Source organism: Terrapene carolina, unplaced genomic scaffold (assembly GCF_002925995.2).
Source record: "Terrapene carolina triunguis isolate 2854851 unplaced genomic scaffold, T_m_triunguis-2.0 Scaffold210, whole genome shotgun sequence".
In the NCBI taxonomy this organism is placed as follows: domain Eukaryota; kingdom Metazoa; phylum Chordata; order Testudines; family Emydidae; genus Terrapene; species Terrapene triunguis.
In genome coordinates, this window is record NW_020664561.1 from 32,986,295 (window position 1) to 32,997,053 (window position 10,759).

General features: G+C 46.3%; 1 protein-coding gene across 1 annotated transcript in view; it reads left to right on the plus strand.

The window, feature by feature from the left end:
- Positions 1 to 10,759, plus strand: part of LOC113407210 (dihydropyrimidine dehydrogenase [NADP(+)]) — a 602,627-nt gene that overhangs the window by 215,828 nt on the left and 376,040 nt on the right. Inside the window, exon 5 of the mRNA XM_026655393.2 lies at positions 1,702 to 1,863. Within this exon, the coding sequence (XP_026511178.1) occupies positions 1,702 to 1,863 (162 nt within the window). The remainder of the gene's footprint in view (positions 1 to 1,701; positions 1,864 to 10,759) is intronic.

Here is a 10,759-nt window from a genome sequence, read left to right on the forward strand (position 1 = left end):
CTGAAGACAAATGCCCAACAATTTAGCTCTGGGTGGTCCTTTTTCAGAGAAACAAGGAAACAGTCCCTTTAGCCAATATTGAATATTGAACTTAATGTGCTGGATTCTCACTTACATTGAAGATCTGTTACACTGCTCTGGCAGAATAAAGGAGCCATAAAGTGGGTGTAAATTACATTTTTAATCAGGTTAATTAACAGCCACTTCTAGGCCCCTTTACATTGCCAGAGTAGTGAAAAGCGGACAACATAAATGGGAGTCAGGCCCAATATCTCACTTACCTGTCACCACAGACAAAACCGCTGAAGGAAGTCCCTTCACAAATGACTTGCTTAATTAACCAATTTTTTCCTGTTTGCCCAAGACTAGAGCTTCCAATTGATGTAGTAATTTAGGAGCAAACCCCTTGAAAATGTATGCATGGCTTTGTGATCTATGTAATCATGGAATGGCCAGTGGAATAGGCACTGTAATATGTAGAAGAAAGGCCCAGCTACTTTTACAAAATTGTTTCTTAATCATTGGAGCCCTAGGGGAACTCACTGTCCCTGACTGCATCATCTGGTTGAGCCTCTGAACATTATGCCCAGTCCTTTAATGTGCCTCTTGGTCAATTAGAACATTTCAAATCATATATGACTTTTAACCCATATTTTGTTACATAATCAAATCTTGAAAATGTTCTGCATATTCACTACTTGAGTCTCACACTGTGTGGGATATTGTTCCCTTTGAAGATGCACGTGTATTACCCTGCTAAACGTGAAGGTTGGAAATAAAACTCTCCAGCTCTGCACTGGGAAGGGGCACCTGTCAATGGGCTCTTCACCTCCCACTGGCTCTACAGCTTCTGATTCTTCTGAGCCAGCTATCGTCCTGGTTGGGAGAATGACTCCCTGGCACAGACCAGTGTAGTGATAGACCAGCTCTGAAAACAATGTTCATAAAAAAGTTACTGGAGAATGAGATGTGGAAGAGGTGGCTAGAGGGAATGGAAAACAAGACCTTTCTTTCTTCTTGCAATTGTTCATAGTTTGGGAGAGGGTTGGAATGGCACTCACTCCCATTTGCATTTGCTAGCACAAGCCCTCCAGGCTTCTTAATTAGTGCATGAGCCTGATGCTGGTCCCCTGCATAGGTTTGACTTTTATCTTCCCATGATCAGTGGTGGTCTTTAGGGAAACCTCTGGCACCCAAATGTTTCCTGGACTCTTCTTGATAGTTGTTGTTGTTGTTGTTATTTATTAGGAAGTGAGTGAATGGAGAGAGAACTTGGGGCTACAGTTACATAGTGTCTGTTCACCAGCTGCATAGTTGACTTAGGAATGGAGAGAGCACTTCCTGGAGTGTAATACACACAACATGTTATGTATAAAATAAAACTGTAAATCCACTACACAACCCTACAAAAATAACTGAAAATCAACATAAAAAAATTAGAATATTTTGATAATAAAAAAAGAAATAATTGAAATATTCTTGGCCTGCCATACAGTGAGATACATTCTGAATTTGTCCCCAATGCCTTTTCAGCCATGCTTGGTAATACACATATGTGACAAATTTGTGTCTTTAAATTTTATCAAAGGTGCAGTGTTATTCTACTAGCCACATAAAAGGAACAACATTTTGGATTTCCTCTCTTGAATCTCTGCTTCCCTGTTATGTGGCATTATTGTTGATTTTGTTTTCTTCATGCAGAACTATTACGGAGCTGCCAAAATGATTCTTTCAGACAACCCACTGGGCCTGACATGCGGAATGGTTTGTCCAACCTCAGATCTTTGTGTAGGTGGATGCAATTTATATGCTACAGAGGAGGGACCAATTAATATTGGTGGATTGCAGCAGTTTGCTACTGAGGTATGTAAGACATACAGATGGCTGGTATTTTTACATATGAACCAAAGAATTTTTTAATGATTAAATTTCTTATTGGTGATCTCATTAAATCAAACGTGTTGGAATATGCTGTATTGCTAAAGTAAAAATATAATGGATTAAAATAACTAGTACTTTCCTTGAAGCACATTCAGTAATTTAGCTATTGAAAATAGCTTTTCACAATAAATTATTTCATAAGAACATATAGAGAACTAGTTGTAATCAAGAAGACAATTTAAAATTGTCTACACAGCAGGTTACTGTGCGGCAAACCAGCTTGCCTCCCTGTAACATCCCATGTGGACACTGCTATAGCACAGTGAAAGTCCTGGAGTGTGGTTTGACTCATTACACCACCACACTCTTAGGCCTGGTCTACACTACGCCTTTAATTCGGATTTAGCAGCGTTAATCCGAATTAATCCTTAACCCGTCCACACAACGGAGCCAGTTACTTCGAATTAAAGGGCGCTTAAAATCGATTTCTGTACTCCACCCCGACGAGCGGAGTAGCGCCAAAATCGATTTTGTAAATTCGAATTAGGGGTAGTGTGGCCGCAATTCGATGTTATTGGCCTCCGGGAGCTATCCCACAGTGCACCACTGACCGCTCTGGACAGCAATCTGACCTCGGATGCACTGGCCAGGTAGACAGGAAAAGCCCCGCGACCATTTGAATTTCATTTCCTGTTTGCCCAGCGTGGAGAGCACAGGTGACCACAGATAGCTCATCAGCACAGGTAACCATGCAGGCTGATAATGGAAAAAGAGCACCAGCATGGACTGTTCGGGAGGTACTGGATCTGATTGCTATATGGGGAGAGGATTCAGTGCTAGCAGAACTTCGTTCAAAGAGACGAAATGCCAAAACTTTTGAAAAAATCTCCAAGGGCATGATGGAGAGAGGCCACAATAGGGACTCAGATCAGTGCTGCGTGAAAGTGAAGGAGCTCAGACAAGCCTATCAAAAAACAAAGGAGGCAAACGGTCGCTCCGGGTCAGAGCCGCAGACATGCCGCTTCTACGCCGAGCTAAATGAAATTCTAGGGGGGGCCGCCACAACTACCCCACCTCTGACCGTTGATTCCGAGGCAGGGATAATCTCAGCAACACCTGAGGATTCTGCGGACGAGGAGGAGGACGAGCTTGCGGAGAGCACCCAGCACTCCGTTCTCCCCCACAGCCAGGAGCTTTTTCTCAGCCTGACTGAAATACCCTCCGAACCCTCCCAAGCCAGTATCCAAGACCACGACCCCATGGAAGGGACCTCAGGTGAGTTTACCTTTTAAAATATAAAACTTGTTTTAAAAGCAAGGTTTTTTAATGATTATTTTGCCCTGAGGACTTGGGATGCATTCGCAGCCAGTACAGCTACTGGAAAAGTCTGTTAATGTGTCTGGGGATGGAGCGGAAATCCTCCAGGGACATCTCCATGAAGCTCTCCTGGAGGTACTCCAAAAGCCTTGCCACAAGGTTTCTGGGCAGTGCAGCCTTATTCCGTCCTCCATGGTAGGACACTTGACCACGCCATGCTTGCAGCAAGTAATCTGGTATCATTGCCTGACAAAGCCTGGCAGCGTATGGTCCCGGTGTTTGCTGGCATTCAAGCAACATCCGTTCTTTATCTTGCTGTGTAATCCTCAGGAGAGTGATATCGCTCATGGTAACCTGGTTGAAATACGGGAATTTAATTAAGGGGACAGAGGTGGCCGTTCCTACTGGGCTGTTTGCCTGTGGCTGAAAAGAAATCCTTCCCTGCAGTTAGGCGACTGCGGGGGGGAGGGGGGGTGGCGGGGGGATTGGCCCAGAGCTTTTCGCGTTTGGCTAGCAGGGATCTTCCCTGTTACCAGCCATGCGGTCGGGGGAGGGGTACAGTGATCATCCCAGGGAATTCATGGTGGGGGGGGGGGGGGTGGGGGGGTTAGTTTGTTTTCTGCTGCTGAAGGTTAACAGGAAAACCGCAGCAGTCAACAGGCTTTGCTTGCTATGTGGGAAAGGAGGGCGCAGAAGCCGAAAGACAATGGCTTACCATGGCTGCCTGCAAGCTGAATTGTGTTGCCCGGACCTGCGTCTGTGATCTCTAACACCAAAGCCACAGGCACTCAATATTAAGAGGCAAAATCACATGTGCTATGTAATGTGAATAGTGTTGGTCACCGTGAAAGAGTATAAGCATTGTTCTGCAAAATGTATCTTTTTAAAAAATTCTCTCATTTTTTCCCTCCCTCATGCAGCTGCAAATTCTTCAAGCCTCCCTCCTCCATCCCGAAGGCTAGCACAGATAAGGCGTCGGAAGAAGAAGACGCGAGACGAGATGTTTGCAGAAATCATGCAATCCACCCGCAGTGACAGAGCTAATCTGAATGAGTGGAAGGACACGGTTTCAAAGTATAGGAAAGAAGCCAGTGACCGTGAGGACAGGAGGGACCAACGTGAGGACATGAGGGACCAACGTGAGGACAGGAGGGACCAACGTGAGGACAGGAGAGACGCTCGAGATGAGAGGTGGCGGCAGGAAGATCAGAGGAGTCGGGAAGCAACGCTGGGGCTACTGCGAGAGCAAACAGACATGCTCCGGCGTCTGGTGGAGCTTCAGGAACGGCAGCTGGAGTACAGAGTGCCGCTACAGCCCCTGTATAACCCCCCTCCCCCCTCACCATGTTCCATAGCCTCCTCACCCAGACGTGTAAGAACGCGGGGGGGGAGGCTCCGTACACCTGCCCATTCCACCCCAGTGGACAGCCCAAGCAAAAGGCTGTCATTTTTTTAACCTCTTTTTAGTGGCCTTTTCCTTCCCTCCTCCCAAACCCCACCCAGGTTCCCTCCCTCTTTTTATAATCTATGAATAAAGAATAAATGATTTTTAAACGATAGTGACTTTATTTGGTTTGAAAGCAAGCTGGGGGAAGGGGGAGGGTGGGTTACTTACAGAGAATGAGTCAATAAAGGGGGCGGGTTTTCATGAAGGAGAAACAAACAGAAATTTCACACTGTAGCTTGGCCAGTCATGAAACTGGTTTTTAAAGCTTCTCTGATGCACACTGCTTCCTGGTGTGCTCTTCTAATCTCCCTGGTGTCTGGCTGCGCGTAATCAGCAGCCAGGCGATTTGCCTCAGCCTCCCACCCTGCCATAAAGGTCTCCCCCTTACTCTCACAGAGATTGTGGAGCACACAGCAAGCAGAAATAACAATGGGGAGATTCCTTTGGCTGAGGTCAGAGCGAGTCAGTAGCGATCTCCATCGACCTTTTAAACGGCCAAATGCACATTCTACCACCATTCTACACTTGCTCAGCCTGTAGTTAAACAGCTCCTGACTCCTGTCCAGGCTGCCTGTGTATGGCTTCATGAGCCATGGCATTAAGGGGTAGGCTGGGTCCCCAAGAATAACTATTGGCATTTCAACATCCCCAACGGTTATTTTCTGGTCCGGGAAGTAAGTCCCTTGCTGCAGCCCTTTAAACAGAATAGTGTTCCTGAAGACGCGAGCATCATGAACCCTTCCCGGCCAGCCCGCGTTGATGTTGGTGAAACGTCCCTTGTGATCCACCAGTGCTTGCAGCACCATTGAAAAGTACCCCTTGCGGTTTACGTACTGGCTGCCCTGGTGCTCCGGTGCCAAGAAAGGGATATGGGTTCCATCTATCACCCCACCACAGTTAGGGAATCCCATTGCAGCAAAGCCATCCACTATGACCTGCACATTTCCCAGAGTCACTACCTTTCGTAGCAGCACCTCAATGATTGCTTTGGCTACTTGCATCACAGCAGCCCCCACAGTAGATTTGCCCACTCCAAATTGATTGACCGGTAGCTGTCTGGCGTTGCAAGCTTCCACAGGGCTATCGCCACTCGCTTCTCAACTGTGAGGGCTGCTCTCATCTTGGTATTCTGGCGTTTCAGGGCAGGGGACAGCAAGTCACAAAGTTCCATGAAAGTGCCCTTACGCATGCGAAAGTTCCGCAGCCACTGGGAATCATCCCAGACCTGCAACACTATGCGGTCCCACCAGTCTGTGCTTGTTTCCCTTGCCCAGAATCGGCGTTCCATGGCTAGAATCTGCCCCATTAACAACATGATCTCCAAAGCACCGGGGCCCGTGGTTTGAGAGAATTCTGTGTCCGTGTCCATGTCCATGTCCTCATCACGCTGGTCGCTGCGCTCCCGCCGCCACTGCCTCCTCGCCTCGTTTTTCTGGTCCAGGCTCAGCATAAACTCCACGAGAACGCGCGAGGTGTTTACAATGTTCATGACTGCTGTCTGGAGCTGAGCAGGCTCCATGCTTGCTGTGGTATGGAGTCTGCAGTGTTCACCCAGGAAAAAAGGCGCGAAATGGTTGTCTGCCGTCCGTTGCTTTCATGCAGGGAGGGAGGGAGGGGTGAGGCTGTCCCCAGAACCACCAGCGACAATGTTTTGGTCCCATCAGGCACTGGGATCTCAACCCAGAATTCCAATGGGCAGGGGAGACTGCGGGAACTATGGGATAGCTATGGGATAGCTACCCACAGTGCAACGCTCCAGAAATCGACGGTAGCCCCGGTACATGGACGCACACCACCGAATTAATGTGGTTAAAAACCGAATTAATGTGCTTAGTGTGGCCGCGCACAATCGAATTTATACAATCTGTTTCCCAAATTCGAATTATCTAAATTCGAATTAATCTCGTAGTGTAGACGTACCCATAGATTTTTAATAGAGAGAGGAAATTGGATTTAACAGACTTTTCATTTTTAAATTATTTAAAGTGCTGTTAGAAGCTAGGTTAAGACATTTTTTATTTATATATGTTTTTAAGTTCAGTATCCTATATGTATGTATGTACATTTATTTATTTGTTTTATTTATGTATTGGAATGACTTTACATTGCATATATATGAACTTATTAAGGGCCAAATCCTATTTCCTTATGCCACTCCCTAACTCTTTCACATGGGGCATATAGAGCCCAAAAGGCAGCAAAAGTAGTGCACTTCTACTTTGCAGTGGGGAGAGGTGTTTAGTTTCAGAGAGCCTCCATAAGGGACCCAGGGGAGGGGCACAGCTAGTGGATTTGTGATTGCATGGATCCACTATCCAAATTTTCCCTTGAAAGGGAGGAAAAGGGTGGCAGATGCTACTCTAACTTATGAGCTGCTGTAGCGGCCATGGAGAAGCTGTGTCAAATTCATGGTCTCAGGTGATATGGAAGATTCCATCTCTTCTGATCATTTGTACAAGACCTGCATACCTGGGCTCTGCAAAAAGAAGAGTGTGGCTCTATGTGAATAAAATGTGTGCTTATATAATGTTTACACCCTGTATATTTTATAATTAACCCCATGATTACAGAATCAGTCGATCTTTTATATATGATTACCCATTTAATGGACCATATTTATAAATAGAGGGTGAAATTTTGGTTCCCTCCACAAAGCCTGGGAAAAAGGCTGACCCACAGGTCAAAGGATAGAATCTTTATTCCCCCTCCCTGGGAGCATCTGATTGTGTATCTGCATGGACAGGCTTTGCCTTTAGTACAGCTCATAGGCTTCATGTCCCCTTTGCACTGTTTATGGCCAAAGGATCTATCTGCACATTTCCTTTCATGCTCCTGCTAAGATATGTCATGGAGTTTCTGGAATCCCTCTGTGACCCCTCTGTGTTCTGTTTTGAACCTCTTTTCTCCTCTGCTCCCAAAGCAACAGACACACTTTGATCCAGTCAAAGTTTGGGCCTGCTAGAGTGGTAGGGTTACCATATTTGAACTTTCAAAAAAGAGGACACTCCGGGGGGGGGGGGGGGGTGTAGCCCCGCCCCCTAGCCACTCCCTCCCAATTCCTGCCCCCCTGACTGTCCCCCACAGACCCCCCAACCCATCCAACCCACCCTCCTCCTGCTCCCTGTCCCCTGACTGCCCCAATCCCTCTCCACACCCCTGCCCCCTGACAGGTCCCCCCAGAACCCCCACCCCATCCAACCCTCCTGCTCCCTGTTCCTTGACGCGCCGCGCTCCCTGCCCTGCCCCACCCCAGCTCACCTTCGCTCTGGCTCTGCCTGCTCCCCTGAGCGTGCAGCCGCCCCGCTTCTCCGCCCCGCCCCCGGCTTGCCTCGAATCAGCTGTTCGGCGGCAATCCTGGGAGGGAGGGAGGGAGGGAGGGGGCGAGAAGCGGAGCGGAGTGGCGCGCTCAAGGCAGCAGGCAGAGGCGGAGCGGAGGTGAGCTGGGGCGGGGAGCGGTTCCTCTGTGCCCCCCCCATTACCTGCTGCGGGCAGCCCTCCCCGCGCCCCCCTGCCCCAGCTCACCTCTGCTCTGCCACCTCCCCTGAGCGCTCCGCTTCTCCCCCCTCCCAGGCTTGCCGCGCAACAGTCTGGGAGGGAGGGGGGTGGAGGGGAAAAGCGGCGCGCCCGGGGGAGAAGACGGGGCCTGGGATTTGGGAAAGGGGTTGGAATGGGGGCGGAGAAGGGGCGGAGCCGGGAGCGGGGTGGGGGTGCGAGCACCCACTGGCGCCGGCTACAGTCGGCGCCTATGCCCCACGCAGCGCTGCCGGAGGGGGAAGCGGGGGAGGGGTTTTGCTGCTGGAGCGGCCCCAAGTGAGCGGCTCAATCCGGCGCGGCTGCCCTGTCAGCCGCTTTTGGGTCTTTAGATAGCCGTCCGGGGGGAAATCCCGGACATTTTTAGCTTTTTACAAATTCCCCCCGGACGGCTATTTAAAGACCCAAAAGCCGGACATGTCCGGGGAAACCCGGACGGATGGTAACCCTATAGAGTGGTATCAGGAGCACTTGGATCGGAATGCTAATCTAGGCCAGGGGACTAGAGGAATGACAGCCAGTGACAGTCTGTAACTTTTTGTCTTACCTTTATATTGAATGACTGGATCATCACAGTCAAGGGACAATATAATCAGCTCTTTAATGACCCTGGCCCAGATGCATAAAACTATAACATTTGCTGCAAGACATAAGGCTTACATAAAAGAAATAGATTAAACACTTGTCAGGTATATGATAGATATAATAGTGAAATATTACTGTTTAGAAACCAAATGCAAGTATATCTGTTAAAAATTGATTTGTCTTTCCCTTTAGTCTTAATGCCATGATTAATAGGAGGGAATTATGGCTTGATAGATTTTGCTAAATATCTGCCATTCTTCTTCAAAAATCTTTAGAAATCTATTAAAAAAAGCTCAGTGCTGGCACAATGATTGATGCTAAAACTGCAGGACAGAATGAATAGCTCAGAATGGCTTTCACCACAGTGTTTTAAGTTTTGTTTAAAGTGATGTATTAGTATCTAAAGTCCTAACACAATAAAGTGATGCTGTGCAATTCTGCATAGTAATTTTAAAATTTACTGAAATGCACTTTTTTGTATTGTCTTTTCTACATACAATTTCTTTATTTTTAGTAATCTGAAACTATATCTATTGTTGATATTTTACAACTTAATAAGATTTTAGATTTATCGCAGTTTGTTGTTTTTGATGACTTTGTATACGCTATAGTAATCATAACTAGCAATAGTATGCAGTCATATTTGTAATAAATATTGACTTTAGCACTGACAGTTTAATTTCTACCAGGTAAGACAGAAGATCTCTTTAGTATTTGAGTTGTAGAAATCTTGGAAGATATTCAGCTTATTCAACAGAAAGAAATATCAGTACTAACAATTCTGTGTAACTGAAATTAAAAAAAAAATCAGTACATGCAACAGCACAAGTACTGAAGGAATCGTAAGTCATTACCAGTAACATAAATGGGCCCTGATTCTGCAAACATTTAAGTGTGTGCATAGATTTATTTCCATGAATGCTTACAAATTGTGTATTTTAGACAAGCAACATGTGAGGATATTAATATGAGCTGCACATCAATGGTGCTTCTCATGCACTGTGTAAAAGTTTTTTTTCTCCCTAGTGTCTTATTTACTAAAAACTACATTGTGCTTAAAACCAAATTTAACAATTTTTTGCATAGAATTAATCTGAGGATAATATATGTGATTCATTGCAAGATAAAGTAATAATAAAAGGCACACTATTCAGTTTGCTGAGATGAAGACAAATTTGTAGTATAGCAGGAATGCAAATTAAAATGGGAAAATACATGGGTATGACGTATGTCCCTTTTGTATGTCCCTTTTCTGTACAGTGCCTAATCTGTTCATATGGCAGATAAAACTCACTAACTGTAAAATATTTGTCTTGCATATTTTAAAACACAAAATATGGAACCTCCCACCTATTACACTTTTCTTATTCCCCTCCTAATTTTTGTAACTATTTGCCTCATCTTAAAAAAGATATTGTAATCAAATAAAAAAAGAGAAATGCATTTAAATAAAAGGAATCTAGATCCTGACAGTTAAATGTGAAACTGGACAACATCTTATGTTATACACTCTATGTTTGTGATATAGAATGTGTATATTGTGTGCCGTTACCAAGGTAACAATGCAGCTAGAGAATATTGTGGAGTAAAAACTCACTGTGATAAATTAAGGGAGTGTCAAGAGCTCAGGGTAGACCTTCTGCTGCACAGGTCAAAATTATATTAATATCTTTCTTTCCCTTCATTCTCCCCCTCCTCCCCATTACCTAGTTGCTTTTAAAATCATGAAATATTTCTATTTCTTGGAATGCAAGTTATGTGGAACTCTGCACTGTAGAGCAGTGCTTCTCAAAACCGGTCCGTAGCTTGTTCAGGGAAAGCCCCTGGCGGTCCGGGTCGGTTTGTTTACCTGCCCCGTCTGCAGGTTCGGCCGATCGCGGCTCCCACTGGCCGCGGTTCGCCGGTCTAGGCCAATGGGGGCTGCGGGAAGGGCTGCCAGCACATCCCTTGGCCCGCGTCACTTCCCGCAGCCCCCATTGGCCTGGAGCGGCGAACCGC